The sequence below is a fragment of the Crassostrea angulata genome, chromosome 10 (assembly GCF_025612915.1).
Source record: "Crassostrea angulata isolate pt1a10 chromosome 10, ASM2561291v2, whole genome shotgun sequence".
Lineage (NCBI taxonomy): Eukaryota > Metazoa > Mollusca > Bivalvia > Ostreida > Ostreidae > Magallana > Magallana angulata.
The window spans coordinates 25,660,300-25,679,845 of NC_069120.1; the positions used below are offsets into that span (position 1 = coordinate 25,660,300).

At 36.0% G+C, this 19,546-nt stretch overlaps 1 protein-coding gene across 2 annotated transcripts; it reads left to right on the forward strand.

Annotated features, from left to right (window-relative positions):
- The first annotated feature begins 712 nt into the window (after positions 1–712).
- LOC128165904 (meiosis regulator and mRNA stability factor 1-like) lies at positions 713–19,127 on the forward strand. 2 transcript variants are annotated; one of them, XM_052830844.1, is made up of 23 exons: positions 713–755; positions 1,009–1,149; positions 1,453–1,664; positions 2,917–3,034; positions 3,195–3,361; positions 3,711–3,880; positions 5,557–5,651; positions 5,930–6,756; positions 7,091–7,269; positions 7,524–7,604; positions 7,796–8,122; positions 8,258–8,424; positions 10,968–11,188; positions 11,465–11,603; positions 12,015–12,106; positions 12,230–12,275; positions 14,334–14,536; positions 14,713–14,940; positions 15,134–15,337; positions 15,740–16,004; positions 16,093–16,191; positions 16,996–17,133; positions 17,256–19,127. In XM_052830844.1, the coding sequence occupies exons 3-23, from the start codon at positions 1,467–1,469 to the stop codon at positions 17,894–17,896; spliced, it is 4,605 nt and encodes a 1,534-aa protein (XP_052686804.1). In that variant the 5' UTR covers positions 713–755; positions 1,009–1,149; positions 1,453–1,466; the 3' UTR covers positions 17,897–19,127. The 2 variants fall into 2 exon arrangements, with proteins under 2 accessions (XP_052686804.1, XP_052686805.1); XM_052830845.1 differs by lacking the exon at positions 713–755 and having other exon boundaries at positions 10,971–11,188.
- Positions 19,128–19,546: the final 419 nt, after the last annotated feature.

A 19,546-nucleotide genomic window follows, 5' to 3' on the forward strand; every position in this document is an offset into this window, starting at 1 on the left:
GGATCCGGTCTCAGCTAGATGGCACACCTCCTAGTTTGGGCGCTAGGCGCCCTGTATAGAGACCCTACAATAATGTATGGAACCTGTATGATAAGGTTAACTCAGCGAGCTGGCGCCGGAAATCGGTGCTTATATCGCCTCTTTTGAGACCGGATTCCGTCAGGGGACACCAGTACCCCCGAGGATCCGGTCTCAGCTAGATGGCACACCTCCTAGTTTGGGCGCTAGGCGCCCTGTATAGAGACCCTACAATAATGTATGGAACCTGTATGATAGGGTCAACTCAGCGCCCTGGCCCCGGAAATCGGTGCTTATATCGCCTCTTTTGAGACCGGATTCCGTCAGGGGACACCAGTACCCCCGAGGATCCGGTCTCAGCTAGATGGCACACCTCCTAGTTTGGGCGCTAGGCGCCCTGTATAGAGACCCTACAATAATGTATGGAACCTGTATGATAAGGTTAACTCAGCGCCCTGGCGCCGGAAATCGGTGCTTATATCGCCTCTTTTGAGACCGGATTCCGTCAGGGGACACCAGTACCCCCGAGGATCCGGTCTCAGCTAGATGGCACACCTCCTAGTTTGGGCGCTTTGCGCCCTTTTATCTTATTATACAATGCAATCGGGATCGGACGTCTCTAAAAATAGTCGATAAAAATACGCTAAGAATTGTTATTGGCAGGTAGCTTATTGGCAGGTAGCTTGACTAAAGCGTTGGTGTTTTGAAAGAAACTGTGGGAAAATGTAGTTTCGAAGGTAGGTTTATTTACCCTATTTATTGTTTAAAATTGATTTCCTCAATTTCTATTCTTTTCATGCTAATACATGAATTGTCAAATTTTCATTTACTTTTGAATATCTTATCTTATTTCACAGCTATGACGGTTGTTTGTTTAATTGCGTAAGCAATATTTTAACAATCCATATCCCCTTTCTTTACAAAACAGTGCTGTTATTTTATTCCTTTGTTATGGTATTGACATACTTTTAATGTATTTTTATTTTACAGGGAGGCTAGCCTTAAGTATGGCTGTTGATGGTGCTGGAATGAGACTTCATTTTTTTAACCCCACCATCTTTTAAGTTTTAGAATGAAATTATATCCCAAACTTCACCATTTATGCTTTCTGCTGCTTTATACTATTTTAACGTAAGTATGTGAAACATTTTTAAATTTTTTTTTAAGCTTTTCAATTTGGCATTCAATTTTAGATAACGTTTTATTTTTATCCCCCATTTAATGAGAAAATATGTTCCATGAGTTTGATATTACATGTAATTTATCAACACAGTCAGAAGACTCAAATTGATATTTTACACATTTACTCTGAATAATCAAGAAAAGTCTAAATTTCAACATAGCCTGTAAATTCAAAGCAAGAAAAAAAAATAATGAATTCCTACATTTTTAAAGTTTTATTCATAACTTAAAAGAAATCTTGATTTCCTTCAGATATTTAGTTCAGTATGTCGAACAGCCTCCCACCGATTGGTGTCTTCTGGGATATTGAAAATTGCTCAGTTCCCAGATGGAAATCTGCCCTCTCTGTTGTTCAGATCATTCGAGACACTCTGTTCGTAGACCATCGGGAGGTAGAGTTTATGTGTGTTTGTGACACCAGCAAAGAAAGCAAGGACATCATCCAAGAACTTAATGCTGCCCAGGTAAATGTAAAGCCTTATATATACCGGTACATTTATGTACATAAATTCATGTACAAAAAATATTTGTCAAATTTGAAGACTTGAATATCATGAAAAATTTTACTGTGTATAAGTTCCACATAATTTTTTTGATACAACGTACATTAATACATGTACATGTATTTAATTTCACCATAAATTTCTCTGCACCGCAATGAAATACACAGTACCTGGTTAAGATTCAACAGGTTTTCAGGGTCTTCATGAAATAGGAGAATATATTGAATTAGTGAGATTACTATTAATATATTACTGAGAAGTAATGTTCAATTAAACATTTTTATCCCACCTGTTGATTTAATCTCTCAATATATGACAAATTTATTTGAGCTCAAAAAACATTCACCAGTATTAACGATGGGGAACCCTGCAAAGTATAAGACATGTTCAGGGACCAACCTAGAGCAAAATTTTAGGGAGACTTCACTTCTCCCTAACAGAAAAATAGAGAGAAGTTTGAGAAATCAGGGAGACTTCCATTACTTGACAACAGCATAATGCTTATTACTCAACTTTTAATAATTTAATTAAATTAGATTAGAAGTCAATAAAAAATAAAACAACTTCTAAAAATTAAAAAAAAATTATCCAATTTATTAAATTTAATTTATTTGATGTATTCATACATTTTATAGATGAAATGTGTTGTAATTGTGTTAGCTAAATGACAAATAAAATCAGTCTCTGTATTTCTGTGTATTTTGGAGGTATTAGTCTAACCCTTTGACCCAATTACAACCGTTATGTAGATGATCTTATTTTTAAAGATAACTGTAAACAAACGGTTTTATGATTGTTTTAGCATTACTTTGGCAGAGTTATTAACTAATTACAAGTTACCAACTAATTGTAACATCAACACTAAAAGAAATAAACATCGGTTGCACAGTATGTGGTTGCATCACCCGTATTTATAACCCCCTAAAGATAAGACAGCCTTGAGTAATAAATCACAACAGGGGTTAACTGAGACTGTGAAAATGTCTTTAGAATTAGTTAATTATCATTTTATTGCCTTTGGGGTTAATTTACACGATTGTGAACTCATAATACAGGGCGACTTCAACTTCTCTTTCGGAGGAAATTCCGGCGAAGTTACCGATCAAAAAGCGACTATTTCGCCCAAGTCGCCCCCTAGGTTGGTCCTTGCATGTTATCAACAGAGGAGAGTCTCAATTTCTCTATTAAAAAATGTAAACTTCATCACTTTAAGGTAAATGTTGTTCACATCACTGCAACCAGTAAAAATGCTGCTGATGACAAAATTCGACAGAGTTTGAGAAGATTTTCAGACACCCATTCTCCACCTGCAACTGTAGTTCTTGTTTCTTGTAAGTATAGAGGCGATATAAAGTGTTGATATTTTTTTATCTGCAGCTGAGAAGAATGAGAATCCTGTTGTTTTAAATATTTTAATATCTCATTCATGTACATTGTTGTTTTAATTATTGAGGGTTGCTTAGTTTTGAATAGAAAAGATTTCTTTTTCAGCTGACGTTAATTTCGCTGCTGATTTATCGGATTTAAGACACAGAAAAAAGTATGACGTTGTTCTTATACACAGCCGCAGAGTGTCGGAGGCGCTTAAAATCTGTGCCACAAAAAGCATCCTCTATGAGGAGTTAGTGAAAGACCTACCTAAACGCCAGGCAGAAGTTGTAAGTTTCTTTTGATTTCACTAAGAAAAAATTTGTTTACGAGTACGGTATTTTTACACATACATGTATTGATAACATGCTGACTCTGAAATGATATTCATTTTACAATTATCCATTCAGCTACCGGTACATAAAATCTTAAAAATACAAAAGCATGTGTATTAGAATAGAACTGAGTACTTGTATAGAACCTTCTCACATGTCTTGATACAAGGAGGATAAAACTGGAGTATTGTCACATATGGAACAAAAAAAGGGATAAAAGCTTGAATATATTATTGTACATATTATGGACAAATGCTGATACATGTCTTTGATAGAAATAACTTTCAAATGACTTTTCTTCCAGGTTGATGAAGGTGGATTAGATGTAGAGGTAACCAACTTGCCTGGTGGTGTTTATGAAAAGAAAATACAAAGTCGCCTGAAAAAGCTGTCTGAGAATTGTGGGGGACGCGTAGTCTCTGTTTGCAAGGATGTTGCTGTATTACGCTTCAAGTGTCACAATGATGCTGCAAAGTATGTAACAAATTACTGAAATATTGAAACAAGTTATTGAAATATTAAAACAAGTCACTGAAATATTAAAAGAAGTTATTGAAATATGTTATTTTGTGGTGATTGCTTTGGTTTGCTTGTAAAATGGGGTGGTGACCTAGGGGGTCAGGATTTTATTGAATGACAGGTAGAAATATTTTTTTGGCTTGATAATGCATGTACCGATATACAGATATTTTACTGGTACATTTTTGTGCTAAATGAACCAGCTTCGTTGTTACAAAGATATAAGTATGTCAAATTAACATTGATACATTTTAGCAAATTCAAAATTTAATCACGATTTTTAATTTTTTACTCAACACCCAATCTTTTCTGTGCCACATAGATCTCCACCCTGCTCTGTCTGCAGCTATTTGAGGCACTGTCTTCTTGGTCAAAACTTTGAATTTTCATAATGTATAATACTTGCTCATGTTGTCCATAATACTCATTTTTAGAAAATGCAAGAATGTTAAAATCCCAAGTGGGTTTCAAACTCATGACTTGCAGATCAGGTATCTGAAGCTTTATCGTTGTGAAATCAATTTCGTGATAGGCATATCTGTTAATCCTCTCGCATCTTGTGAGAGACTTCAATGAAAAGGCTTAAAAATGTAAAATTGGACACATCCAACCACTCTCCCAAATGAGAGGCTAAATTCTCTCACAAAAGTTTTTGTCTACTACGTAACATTCACATCTCCAATCAAATTGCATTTTACTTAAAAGTTATAAAATTTTAGTGAAACTTTTTTTCCATGACTGGGTAAAAATACTGATGTTATGTCAGTTTTGAAGCATAGGGAATTTAATTTTATAAACAAGAAAATTTTATTTCAGCTACAAACTTGTTTAATGGTAAATGAATTTCTATATTGTGATTTAATAATAATTATTTTTTTTGTTGGAAGCATTCCTTATACCGGTAGTTGCATTTTGGATCTAAACTTACTTCGCCTTATTAGGTCTTGTAAGCTGTAATTTCTGTAGCTTGTTGTTGAAGGCCTTTATCATTTATTTACAAAGTAATACAACTGCATTGTTGCATAGTGAACATTGTTTCAAGCATTTTTGAAAGAAGAAATATTCATAGTAAATTGTTTTCTTATGTACAGTGTACATGTTTGTGCCTGTAATTCTCATTAACATGTGGTAAATAACCATAGAGAAATTAAGTACCGGTAGTGTAAACATCTTTAGGTTTAAAAGTAGGAATGGTTGATATTTATACATGTACGGAAGAAGCATATTAATGGAATTCAATTTTTCAAAATTATGTTTCTCAAACAAAAGGAAGATTTTTATTATTTAAAACATTGTTAATTATGTAATGTAAGAGAAATGTAGAATAAATATTAATTATGAATCTTTATGTTTGCAATAAAAATAACTCTTTCATTCATTTTAAATTTTATGGTCAGAGAATATCAAAACATGCTTCTCAAGAGAAATAACTCCAATACTTACATACTTGATTACTTTTTACCAATCAAAAAAGTCAAAAAAGTCTCTTGTATTTGTACTGCTATAGAATACCAATCAAACACACTTCCCAAGAGAGATAACTTCAATTTATCCATACCTGATCACTTTTAACCAATCAGAAACAAGCTCACTGTGAGTCCTGATCAGACACCTGAACACATTTCTTTCAGAGCAAGGACTAGAATGGAGGGTGAGGATGTATATGGAAACAAAATTAAAGTGGACTTTCCTCAAGCCTCCCAGACATACTCTAACATCAGCAATGGTGAGTGATTTCTGTGTGTCTGAAATTGTGACTGGTTGCAACTTTTACCAAAAAAAAAAGACTGAGAATTTTTTAACAGCATTATTGTGAATTTTGATCACAATGAAACTTGTGCTGCATGTTATGTTTTTCTGATGGTAGGAAGTCTTTGTATTGCATTGGACTGTGGCTGTTGAATAATTTGCAGATTTGTAGAGCCAAACACAGCATGAAAATTAAAAAATTTTAATAGAAAAGTTAGTATCTTTTGCACCTGTACTTATTAACTTGTGTTTCAGGTACAAATTCATCAAAAGTACCATCCCCTACTTCACAGTCAGGCTCAAAGAATACAAGATCAAAAAATAATCAAAAATCTAGATCGGATGAAAAAAAACCATTAGCAGAGTCAGGAAAGGACACAAAAATGAAATCAGAATCCAGGGACCTTGTCTATTCTAACGACAAAGACGTAGCATCATCCGCGAAGATACAGAATGTTGTGGACAAGTTTTCTAAGGATAACAAAGGGAGTCGCCACGTCCTCATGTTGCAGCAGCAGCTGTACCAGGAGGAGCAGTGGCAGTCTGAGGACCACACTCCTCCTGAACCATTTTACTCCCACTACAATTACTACCACGGTTATCAAAACCGCCACAATTACCCCAACCACCACCATCATCAGGATGACTACAATAATTACCATGGTTACAACGTGTCCAACAGTTTCTATCACTACGGCTCCCAGCATAATCGTAGCTTCACCAGTTACAGTTCGTATCGCAGTCTGTATGAGAGTAACTCACAGAACTATCGCAGAAACAACCAGCACAATGGATATCAAAACGAATACATGCATCCGACGTACGATCACAGAAACAGGGAAAATTACGGGAATTATCCATCAGATAGGGATTACAATGACAAGAGTGGATACACTTTTCAACCAATCACGAGTCCCTCCCCGTGTCCCAGCTCGACCAGTAGTTCCTCCGTCGAGATTGATCAGGGGGACTGGGACTCGCTGACTGGACCGGTGGAGTTAATGGTGTCCAACCTAGACTACAACATCAGTGCCAAGGAATGGAGGAAGATTCTGTTCACCACGTTCCATCCCCATGTCAGGGTATGTTATTGTCCAAAGTGAATGAATGTAGTTTTTTTGTCTTTTGATACTAGCATGTTTTCATTCTCATTCAAGAGTCAACATACTCCTAGTTGAAATATCTCTTCACTGTATCTATTTGCTTTGCCTTGAATGCTTTCAATATTCTTGCAGTAATTTGAATGGCTGTCAGTCCTTAAATTCAAACAGCTTTTATGACATTAGACTTAAAATTGTCTTTTGTTTAGTGAGTAATACTGAGTACCTAGATTTAGAAACATTATGAAAAAAAAGTTAAGACATATTGGTAATTAAAAAATCCTAATAATACCTGTAAATCTTGTTATTTCTGTAGGTTTTGAATGTGCATGTTAAGACTCAGCCAGATAACACAAGTCTTGGAATGGTGAAGGTCCCCAGTATAGAGGAGGCCAGATTCGCCATCTCACAATTCCACCGCAAGAAGATTGGCTACAAAAGGATCCATGTTACGCTGAAGAATGAAGAAACACAGCGCCCTGCTTCCAGTACAAGGTGTGCATGTAGTCATTATTCACTCTCAGTTATCATGAGCATAATATTTTAGACTTTATTCAGGCAATTAGGACTTGTATGCATATGCATGTTCTAAATGAGTTTTGGATATTCGCTAGTGCTGCAATACCAGCTCCCTCATAGAAAGCTTGTAATGAAATGCATGTATAACTGATTTTCATTTGTCAATGAATTTATTAATCTGTTTGTTTTCCGTACATTATTTTCAGTTTAAATCATTTTTGCATTTGCAGAATGGAAGCTGTGGCTTTACTCTCGGAAGCAAAAGGAAATGTTTTGCCTTTATTCAAATTTATTGAGCTCTTTGATAAAAGGTAAAAGAAATTTGATTCTCATTTACTGGTTTATATGTAATTTAGACATTTTCTTTGTTGCATAAAATAAAAAATGTCAGTGTTAAAGAAAATAATACTCTTCCAAGCTATGATCAAAGGATTGTTCTGCAAACTGAAACTGAGACAATGTGAACATGCACCAGTAATATGAACTTTAAAATTTTTCTAAGATACCACAGGACCATCAGTGTGTCTGAATTATACAAGATGAGGGACACAATAGAGATTCGAGAGCAGGGAGGGGCTGGTAGAATGGTGTACCTGGCCAACTCTTACCCTCCCACCTCTACCACCCCAACCTCTGACCCAGGGGACGGGGATATGAACGAGATCTTGGAACAGCCCGCCTGCCCCAAACACTGTCCCGAGGGGTCCGTGACTTATGTTGAGGCTGTCAATAGATGCATGCTGCCCTTGGTCAGAGTGCGCCTCAAAACATTCGCTGCCGATGTTCATACCTTGCTTCTTACTCATGAAGGAAACATGCCACTTATGAGGTTTGTTCAGTCATGCGATCTTTAAAATATAGGATGAATCTAAACTGTTAAAAAATCAAAATTAGAAAAGGATGCATAGAAAAATATACCCGGTAATTGAATGTCTTAAGGCCCTCTTGATGTTTGCAATTGTAGTTTTCCTGCCTGCTATGGGGCAGAATTTTCGCCTATCCCTGATGCCATGGATGGAGGGGTCCCTCTAGAACACCTGATCAGCTGTGTTCCAGGTATCCAGATTCAGGTGTCCAGCTCAGGTGTAAAAAAGATTCAGTGGGCAGAAAATAAACCCCCATCTCAGATTGGTGAGTATTTTATAGTCACAATTATGCATTGGTGTGATCATGTGATATGGGACGTCACATTGTTAAGAACTCTTAAAATCAATGAATTTATATTGTACCTGTATTATCAAAGATATTTAGCTTCCTGTCTTTTTGAATGATTTTTAGCTCACCTGAGCCAAAGGCTCAAGTGAGCTTTTCTGATCACAATTTGTCCGTTGTCTGTTGTCGTTGTCGTTGTCGGCGTTGGCGTTGTAAACTTTTCACATTTTCATCTTCTTCTCAAGAACCACTGGGCAGATTTCAACCAAATTTGGCACAAAGCACCACTAGGTGAAGGGGATTCAAGTTTGTTCAAATGAAGGGCCACGCCCTCTTTAAAGGGGAGATAATTGAGAATTATTGAAAATTTGTTGGTATTTTTCAAAAATCTTCTTCTCAAAAACTATTCGGCCTGAAAAGCTCAAACTTGTGTGGCGGCATCCTCAGGTAGTGTAGATTCAAGTTTGTTCAAATTATGGTCCCCAGGGGTAGGGAGGGGCCACAATGGGGGGATCAAGTTTTACATAGAAATATATAGACAAAATCCTTAAAAATCTTCTTCTAAAAAACTATCAGGCCAGAAAAGCTCAAATTAAAATGGGAGCCTCCTCAGATAGTGTAGATTCAAGTTTGTTCAAATCATGGTCCCCGGGGTAGGGTGGGGCCTCAATGGGGGGATCAAGTTTTACATAGAAATATATAGACAAAATCCTTAAAAATCTTCTTCTAAAACATTATTAGGCCAGAGAAGCTCAAATCAAAGTGGAAGCTTCCTCAGGTAGTGTAGATTCAAGTTTGTTCAAATCATGGTCCCCAGGGGTAGGGTGGGGCCACAATGGGGGGATCAAGTTTTACATAGGAATATATAGAGAAAATCTTTAAAAATCTTCTTCTCAAAAACTATAAGGTCAGAAAAGCTTAAATTTGAGTGGAAGCTTCCTCAGGTAGTGTAGATTCAAGTTTGTTCAAATCATGGTCCCCAGGGGTAGGGTGGGGCCACAATTAGGGGATCAAGTTTTACATAGAAATATATAGACAAAATCTTTAAAAATCTTCTTCTAAAAAACTATCAGGCCAGAAAAGCTCAAATTAAAATGGAAGCATCCTCAGGTAGTGTAGATTCAAGTTTGTTCAAATAATGGTCCCCGGGGGTAGGGTGGGGCCACAAGAGGGGGGTCATGTTTTACATAGGAATATATCGAAATTTTTTTTAAAAATCTTCTTCTCAAAAACTATAAGGCCAGAAAAGCTTAAATTTGAGTGGAAGCTTCCTCAGGTAGTGTAGATTCAAGTTTGTTCAAATCATGGTCCCCAGGGGTAGGGTGGGGCCACAATTAGGGGATAAATTTTTATATAGGAATATATAGAGAAAATCTTTAAAAAAATTTCTTTTCAAAACTTTATGGCCAAGAAAGCTCAAATTGTAACCATCTTCAGATAATGTAGATTCAAGTTTGTTCAAATCATGGTCCCTGGGGGTAGGGCGGGGCCACAATGGGGGATAAATTTTTATATATAGAGAAAATCTTTAAAAATCTTCTTCTCAAAACTATAAGGCCAGGAAAGCCCAAATTTAAGTGGAAGCATCCCAAGATCGTAAAGATTCAAGTTTGTTTAAATAATAGTCATGGGGTATGGTGAGGCCACAATGGGGGATGAATTTTTACATAGGAATATATAGAGAAAATCTTTAATATCTTCTTTTTAAAGACTATTTGGCCAGAAAAGCCGTAACTTGTGTAGAGGCATCCTCGGATAGTGTAAATTCAAGTTTGCAAAATCACAGTCCCTAGTGATAGGGCTGGGCCGTGACGGCAGTTTGAATTTTTACATAGGAATATATAGAGAAAATCTTTAAAAATATTCTGGGAAACTTTTCGGTCCAAAACTCAGTACTTAGTGTGAAAGCACAGGTTATGCAGATTTAAGTTTGATGAAACCATGATTCCCTAGAGAAAAGGGGGGCCACGAAATGGAGGGGGGGGGGGGGTAAATTGGAATAGAGAAAAATCTTCTTACAGGTACAACAACAAAAGGGGCTTGGTATTTACCCCAAAAAAGAGGTGGATAAAAATTGACAGATTTTCTATTTTTTTTAGCAAGATCTACTGTACTTAGTTGTCAAGATATTTTGATACTGTAATGCTAATTTGATCAGAATTAAGGCAATTGTTGCTCAGGTGAGCGATGTGGCCCCTGGGCCTCTTGTTTAAATTTTTGTCTTAAACTGTGGTTTTATCAGTTTTTGCTGAGCACCAGTATTTTGGTCTTCATTGTAGAGCAGATCCACAAAAATCAAATATCCATCAAAATAAACAACATGACAATCATTTGTCACTGACCACAAATTCACATATCTCCAAACTATGTATATTCAAAGTCAACTAAAAATTCCTGCCAATGAAATTTTTGTAAAATAAGTAGGACCCTTTAAAAATTTTCAGACAGAGAATTATGAGGATTTTACATGTCAATACATTCAAGTTCTGAAATGAAATTAAACTGTGCACTATGTATTGCAGCAGAACAGAGTCGGACCTGCACTAGCCCACTCCTGAGCCAGCAGTTGAGCCAGATTAGCCGGGAGATGGTAGACCTTCTGAAGCAGTCGCCTCAGTGTCGCATGCCATTCAGCAAGTTCATCCCATCCTATCACCATTTCTTCGGCAGGCAGTGCCGCGTGGCAGACTACGGCTACAATCGTCTCAAGGATTTATTTGAAGCTATCCCTCATGTTGTTCAGGTGGGTTTTATGATCGGTTATCATCTTGCTCTTCACTTGTTTAAAATTTTGCTAAGTAATAATGACTTATCTAAAAGGAATTGTATTTAAAATGCTGACATTTTGTTTTAATACTGGTATTTGTCCATAAGCAAGAGGGAGAGCTTTCTCTGGGATTACCAGTATTGTCTATTGCTCCTATATGATATTCAGTTTCAAAAATTTCTGATCAGACATTTAAATGTTACATGTACTGAGTTCTGCATATCTAACTGGTATGTAATGTTTTGGATTTAGGTCCTAGGTACAGGAGACAGAAAGATGCTGACATTGAGTCACAAGGCACAGCTGAGGAGGTTTACATCAGACCTTACAAAGATTCTCAAGACTCAACCAGGAAAACAACTGACTGTCTCTGCCATCCCTGAGGCTTTCAGTGAGTGTAGATCCTATCAGTATTAACTGAGTGTGTAATACGCTGTATCCCAATATGCTAGGTTTTACAAAGATGTTATGGGGCTCTTCAAGATATTCATGGAAATGAAAGTGCTGCATAAAATTATAATTAAAAAAATATTGAAACTTTAAAAATTTTAATTCGTACTACAAATTACTATATTTTTCCATAGCATGCTTTTTAAAAGGTCTTGTAAAGAAAAATTGTAAATGCCCTAGTGGGTTTTCAAATGCATGACTACGGCATTGATCAGGAAGAGAGAATAGAAAATGTGTTATATACCGGTGCATGAATTACATCTGAATTTTTGGTTTATTTCAAAAGAAAAAACATCACAATATACATATTTTAAGACTTCCAAATCTTATAGGATCTTTATTTTCTTCACAGCGTTGGCATTTAACAAGCGGTTTGATGTGTCCGAGTATGGAATGGCTGACCTGGACGATCTGTTATCTGAACTGCCTGCTACTTCTATTGTGGTAAGTAGTGTCAGCAGAATCAGCCTAGCCACTAAAGTTGCATATATGTAAATAATAATATGTTTAAAAAGATGAGCCTTTGTTGATTTTTATTGAAATATTTGCTGAATTTTTTAATTGCAGATTTCAAATGAAGGAAGAGATGGCATTGTAACTCTGCCTAGGAAAGGTGAGTTGTATGAAACATTAAGGTATCCGATGTACAATTGACCAAAAAATGATGCCTGGTAAGGTATATATTCAATGTACTCGTTTGATAGGTAAGGATATGTAGTTTCTAAAAATAGATGTTTTTCCCGCTAAATCACTATGGGGAAGTAACTCTAGCTCTGCAAATCACGCATGGTTAAATACTACTTTTCTTTGACGAAAACATGTGTAATCATTAATAATATTTATCAAATAAATATTACTAACATATTTGAATAAAATAAAGTTTTTAAATAAATTGATTACCTTTATCAATATCTTTTTTTCATTTTTGCGAATTTTTTTTTACAATGACCATGACGACTCGCACGATTTTTACCCCCACCCCCCCAACGTTAGCCGTCGCATTCATAATCCAACGCATATTCCCGTTACCTGGTAATTTTCTTTTACGATTGAGAACTTGTAATTTTAGAATTAAATATCTAAATTGTTCAATTTTTTTTCATTCAGCAAAATGTTTGCAAAAAAAATATTGTTACTAATACAACGAAGTCGTGAATTGCGGGTCACATCAGGTGTGTAAAGCGTTACGAACAAAGCGTGCAACAACCGTGTGAAATGTTTAATTAGAATTCATTCCAAACCTTTTACTCGTAGAAAACAATATATATTGTGTTATCTTTTACTCAAAATTGTATCCTTTTTTAACAAAAAAATTAAGTCAGTTTTAAAATGGAGACTGTCGATAAAGTCTGACTATGATGTTTCCGTATCGGTACAATTGTGGAATGCACAATACATCAACATGCTTTACACAGTTAAAACAAAATATGATTCAACCATAAATGATGCTGTGATGTTGTAATGAGCATGCATTTTTTACACGATAATATTGTGTACAAATACCACACATAACATGCATCGGACATCGGCTATCTGGCTGAACCTGTCAATCAAATCTCGAGTATTTGATTTCATTTGATGATGACGCGCCTCTTTTATGTAAACAGCAAAATGAAACGAATTGACTTTAAAGCAGTCGGAATCAGTATCTAATAGTATTATTTGAATGATATAAAATCCAGCGATTTTGAAGAAGTAAAAAATGTACCGTTCATGCACATACATGTAATATGAAATGCGAGAGAGGAAAATTGTTTGGAATCCCGATGAAAAAATAAATCAATGATTAGAAATTTCATTATTTTACTCTTGTTAACTTGATTTACGGAAAATAACAAGGAGATGTTTTAACACAATAATTACAATAAAAGTGTACAAGCATTTTAACCACGAAATCCGTATGCATGGTACTTATTAAAAATAGTTAGTAGGAAATAAGCCGTTATACAAATGTTAGGTCCGAAACACTCTGTATGTATAATGAAATTAGGTATACAAAAAATTGAACAAATTGAATAGGGCCATACGATTAACAGACTACCCCAATTCAGGTTATGCACAGTCACAATATCTATGAAATCAATGATTTTAAAAACGACCTACTCAGTATTTTTCGACGAAATACGTGACTTGTGTACTGCAACTTTTACTCTATAAATTAGGATTTTTTTCTTCACGTTATTGCAAGAGCGCCGCGGGAAAAAAATAACGTCATACAACGGCAAATGACGTAAAGCTACTACAATGTCACAATCAGCGTAAGGGGGATAAGTTAAAAAAAACTTGTTTTAAAATTAAGGATAAAATATTGCTTGACTTTATGCATCAATTGTTTATTCTTTATCGTTTATTATGTCAGATCAAAAATAGTGCGACTTTTTGAACAAATATTTCAAGCTCAGTAATCTACCGAGCTTATCCCGGAAAATCCCGAGCTCTCTGGCTCAATTGTACATCGGATACCTTAAATCATGAATATTATTATATCATTGTTTATCCACTGTTTACATGTTTTCCTTTATGTCATTTTCAATAGCCACATCTCTACTCATATGGTGTAGGGAGCAGAGTCGATCGAGAAGAGTGGGCAATAAGATATGTGTTTCAATATTCATGTCGTGTAACTACTTCAAATAAACACAAATATAAATTCTCACATTAAATTATACAGACCAGAGTCCAGAGGAGATAGAAAGAACTAAACAGTTTGCATTAGAAGTGGTGGACCTGCTGAAGCACAACCCACAGTGTCGGATGCCGTTCAACAAGTTCATTCCGGCCTACCACCATCACTTTGGGCGGCAGTGCAGGGTGTCTGACTATGGATTCAGTAAACTTCTGGATCTGTTTGAATCCATACCTCATGTTGTGGATGTGAGTTTGAATTATGTAACTAATTTACCTGTTCATGTATTTTATTGATCTCTAGAATGGTTAAAAAAACTGTAAACATTTTATGAAATTCAGTGTTTGTATGGGAGATAAATTTGTCCAACAGAGACACCATGATTTCAATAAAAATAAATCCAAAATGAATATTCCTGTTTCAGATTGAGGAGGAGGGTGAGGAGAGATTGATTCACCTCACGGAGCCCGAGCTACGTAAAATCTTGGCGGAACAGATTGTGGGGCTCCTAAAGGTTCAGAAGAATGAGTGTGTCCCCCTACATCACCTCATGTCTGCTTTCACCTGTCACTACGGCTTCAATATTCCACTACATGACTTTGGAGTGGACTCGGAGGAAGAGCTTCTTAACAAACTGAAGCATGTTGTGAAGGTAGCTCAGCCAAGAATTTAATTACAAGTTTTAAAATATTGATTGACAGAAATCCAGTTTTATGACCGAAATCTTAAACTTTATAGAATTGTTAGTCAGGAGGCTTCAGTTATGACATTGAGAAGTTTTTTTTTGAAAGCTTGTGTATAAAAACTACCCAAAATAAATATATGTTTATTTTGTGTTGTTTTAGGTGGAGATGATCAACCGCTGTAAGTATGTTATGTTGACAGATCGCAGCACCATTCCTCCGCTGGCTAAGCAGGTGCTGCAGCTGTTGATGGACCAGAGCGGGGGCAGCCTGCCCCTGATGGAGCTCTGTAGCCGCTACCTGTCCATGCACGGAACAGAATGCAACATTAACCACATCAAAGAGGAATTGCTTGACTATGTACAGGTAATTAAGGACTTAAGTTTGGGTTTCGTAGCCATTTGAAGCTGACGTCATGAAAGTTATTGCTGCAGATACTGTGAAATCATTAAAATCTGTGGGGGCCAATTTTTGTGGATTGGTTAATTTTTACAGGTTTGTGGGGATGTAATTTCGTCCAACATAAGGACATATGATTTTATAACACTAATTTTTTAATTCTTGTTAATATGTGGATGAAAGGTACCCACGAATTTCACGAAAATTGAGCCATCACGAAATCTAATGATTTCACAGTATTTAATTTGTATATTGTCATGTACAGTGTCTTTACTGAAATTTTTTTAAAAATTATGCAAAATGAGGTAGAGTTATTTCCTTTTAGAGTAATTCTGTTTTAAGAGTTGCCAACCTTTGACTGTTTTGTAGGTGACTGGAGACGATGAATCTGGGGTCATTAGCCTGACCGCCCTCCAAACCTTTGCAAGGGACACCCGCATTCTCCTTCACAAACACTCCCAGATAAATGTGTCCCATTTTGCATCTGCCTTCAAGGAAAACTTTGGCATTGAGATTAAACCTGCTCTGTACGGCTATCCTACGATAGAATCTTTGCTGCAGGCTATTCCACACATTGTGGACTTTGGAGGGAAAGGGCAGAGGAAGTATGTGCTGCTTGCAGAAGAATTTTCAGGTATGTGCTCACATGAATGAAATTTCATTTGCTTCATTGATATCAATTAAAGATACTGAGAAAATAAGTACTTGATTGTTTCTTGTAGGGAGCATGTCACCAATCCCTGGAATAGTCAGGCTGTCACCATCTGCTGAATCAGATACTCAGTCTAGTGACTCAGGAGTCACTGATACTCATCCTGAAGGTATTTGGAGTTTGATACTTAAAGTGGCACGGTTACTAAAAATAGATGTTTTACTTTTTAATCATGACAACAAAATAAAAAGAGATACACGAAATTTCATCATACGGAAGGTTTAACGCATCATAAGTCATCAGCTATTAATTTAAAGGTCATTAAAACTCATCCAGAAATTGCACATGTAAACAAACCGAGTTGTCTTGGACATTGGTTTAGTGTCACATGATTGTGATTTCTGTCTAAAAATAGTTACAATGGGATTGACACACTGATAAAAGAATTTGAATTTGAAGCTATTTGATGTCTGTGGTAAGAAATATGCATTCCTAGAGAATGCATCTTAATAAGTATATAGTTCTTGAAGACATCATGTTTCAATGAGAGGTTTCTGGCTCACAATGTATGCCACGCTGTAGTATTTACATTCCCCTGCGCTTGCGTGGCTATGAAGCAGAAGGAAAACTCTATATTTATGTGTTGGCCCAACGCGTAATTCTATTTTTCTCTTTCTAATTTGATTTATTTACTTTAGAACACCGTAATTTTTCAAAAGTTCATCTTTTCATATGATATATAAAATGTGTGGAAATCATGTAAAAATTCGATATTTGCTTAACCATGGCATTTATGCGTCACCATGCCCCTTTAATATAGTTTAAAATGGCCAAAACCATACAGCCCTTTTTTAAACTACTTCACATTTTGAAAGTCATAGCATTTGTAAACTTGATAATTTTGTTGGTATTCTTTGTACGTATTAAACGTATATTGTATGTATTTGTAGTATAAATTTTTATGGTGTTTTAGTTGAAGACATTATGAAGCACTCGTCATCAAGATCCTCTGTAGATCTGCTGGGGGCACCTGTTCCTTCTGCCATACCCTCACCAGATCTCCACCCTATTGCCAAACAACTAGATCTCATGAAGTTTGAAAATATAGCAGGTATTTGGACACATTAATTTTCTGTTGGGTATGAACACTATTTCAACTTTTATATCATTAAATTGTTCATAAACATTACAATTTCAAGATAATATTTGAATGCATTGGTATTTCCATTGCAGATTTAACGGAGAGAATGTGGATGATAAGTGAGGAGGAAAAGAAGGGCCAGAAGACTCCTCTCTGTAGAACTCCAACCTCAGAGCTGTTACAACTAGCTGCCCAGTGTCTTATCTCCAGGCCCCCCTCTACTGAACCGGGATCCAAGGAGGAGAAAAAGTCTGCTAGTCAGGAACTCTTGGACCTCATCAAAGGCAGCGGATGGTGGAAAATTAACGAGAACGAGATGGATCAGTTCAAAAAGAACCTGTCTGAAGATGCGAAAGATGCAAAAGAATCTATTCAACAAAGAGCTGTGGAGGGATTTAAATCAAGGCAGGAAAATGTGGATGGAAAAGGAAGAACCACTCCAGGGTATCAGTCCTCCACCCCTCTACAAGAACTGGCTGCCAAGCAGATACTTCAGGCCCTTCACCTACCATCCAAAAACCCAGGCGGAGGGAAAAGGCTGGAGCATTCCTGTGCAGCAGCAGATGAAATGTCCTACGACGACATGTTTCGACAAGAGCTTCCTTTGGAGACCAGCTCCACCAAATCCGATTCCAGCACTCTGAGTGACAAGTCGGAATCTCCGAGGAAATCTCCACGCAAGCCACGCATTGCGGCCAAGTTTACAGTCCCTATGGATATAGGGAATCAATAATTCAGTCAACAAATTGTGTAGATTGTACACATATGATTAACTTCACGTTTTGCAAGAAACTTGCATGGTTTTGGTGTCTTTTGTTCTGTGATCCAAAGAAATGGAAAATTGTTAGTTTATTTTTTTTTCCTCAACAAATATATGTTTAATTTTCAGTTTGATAACTGATTTGAAGATGCAGGGCTATTTTGTGATGAACAGTATTAAAAGACCATTATTAAACTATTGTATGTTGCCAGATTTAGTAAAAGACTATATCCATTACAATTGCATATTGTAACATCCAGTTTATGTATTTTATGAAATGTGAACAAGTTGGAAGTCTTTCTTTGATGATATTTAATCATGATTATTATATGTACGTGCATTATGAAAAACCTCCAATATTTAATCCAATATTGGCAGGTTTAGATATTGGAAATAACATGTCTGATTCACTCTGCAAGAGAAAAGAAAAAAAATATTTATTTTTCATAAAATCCTGTACTTTGACAGTTACAGCGAATGTAGGAAAAATGACCTACATTTGAAAAAGATTGCTGATGAAGACAGGATATCCCAAATGATTGATTTGTCTCCAAAAAATAGGGGAGGGTGGAGGGGAGGGGGATTTTCTTTTGCAGAGGTCAGGACCAGGCTGACACAGGTTGAAGTTCCTGTAGTCTGGTTAGGGAACAGCCGACGACTTGTTATTTCATAATGAAAGGTTGATTGAATATTATTTTCTTATGTGAAAGGTTTATTATAACCTTGAAAAAAAGATTTTTTGTGTGGATTTTGTGATCATTGTTGCATTGTTTTGCCATTGATGGTCAAAGAAAAAGAAAGCTATGAATAAGATCAGATTTAGAGAGAGATACTGAGAGACCGGTATGTTTAATGCTGTTTTTTTATGCTTGTGTAACAACTGAAGACACTGATGTGAAGTTGGAGAAATTTGCTATTTCAGATAGCAGAAGTAAACTTCATTGGAATACCTGGTATTGAAAATGTTTGAATTGACCAGTACTATACATGTAACATGTATGATTTTAATTTTTCTCTTCAATTGATTATTCAAATTCTAAGCATAAATCAAATTATGTCTTAAATAAGTATTTTGGTGTGATTAATTGGTGAAAAACTTTAAATCAGCTTTAGTAATAAGAATGCTGCCTAAAATTGGTTCTTGATTTTGTTTGATCTATTTTCTTTATACAATTAACACTGTGGAATAAATATGTGCACCTTATCAATACCTTCATTCATTTTTTTCTTGTGTTTATTGGGGAGGGAAAGGAAGTGGCATAAAATAATGGAAAAAAAGCCAATCTGATTAGATTTGGCATTGTAGAATGATTTTCCTTGATGCACTGTTCTTAAAAGATCGTTCTGTTAAATCTTGCTTGTACCAATTTTGGCTCCTATTGGCCCATACTTGATACAAAGACTATGTTTTGGGGTAGAGGTTTAGCAGTAATTTTATGTCAAAGGTACATGTAAAGGCCTTTCCAAGTCAAGACCACATTTTTAAGCTCACGAGCTGAAAACTCAAATGAGCATTTCTGGCCACATGGCCACATTTTCTTTGTCGTCCGCCTGTCCTTAAACTTTTTCACATTTACAACATCTCCTCTTTAGAACCACTGGGCCAATTTCAACCAAAATTGG

Excerpts from the sequence above, each read along its gene's own strand:
- LOC128165904 (XM_052830844.1), top strand. The coding sequence starts at position 1,467 with ATGTCGAACAGCCTCCCACCGATTGGTGTCTTCTGGGATATTGAAAAT. Across the intron at positions 6,757-7,090 it reads CGTTCCATCCCCATGTCAGG|GTTTTGAATGTGCATGTTAA; the intron begins GTATGTTATTGT and ends TTATTTCTGTAG. Across the intron at positions 8,123-8,257 it reads GGAAACATGCCACTTATGAG|TTTTCCTGCCTGCTATGGGG; the intron begins GTTTGTTCAGTC and ends TTGCAATTGTAG.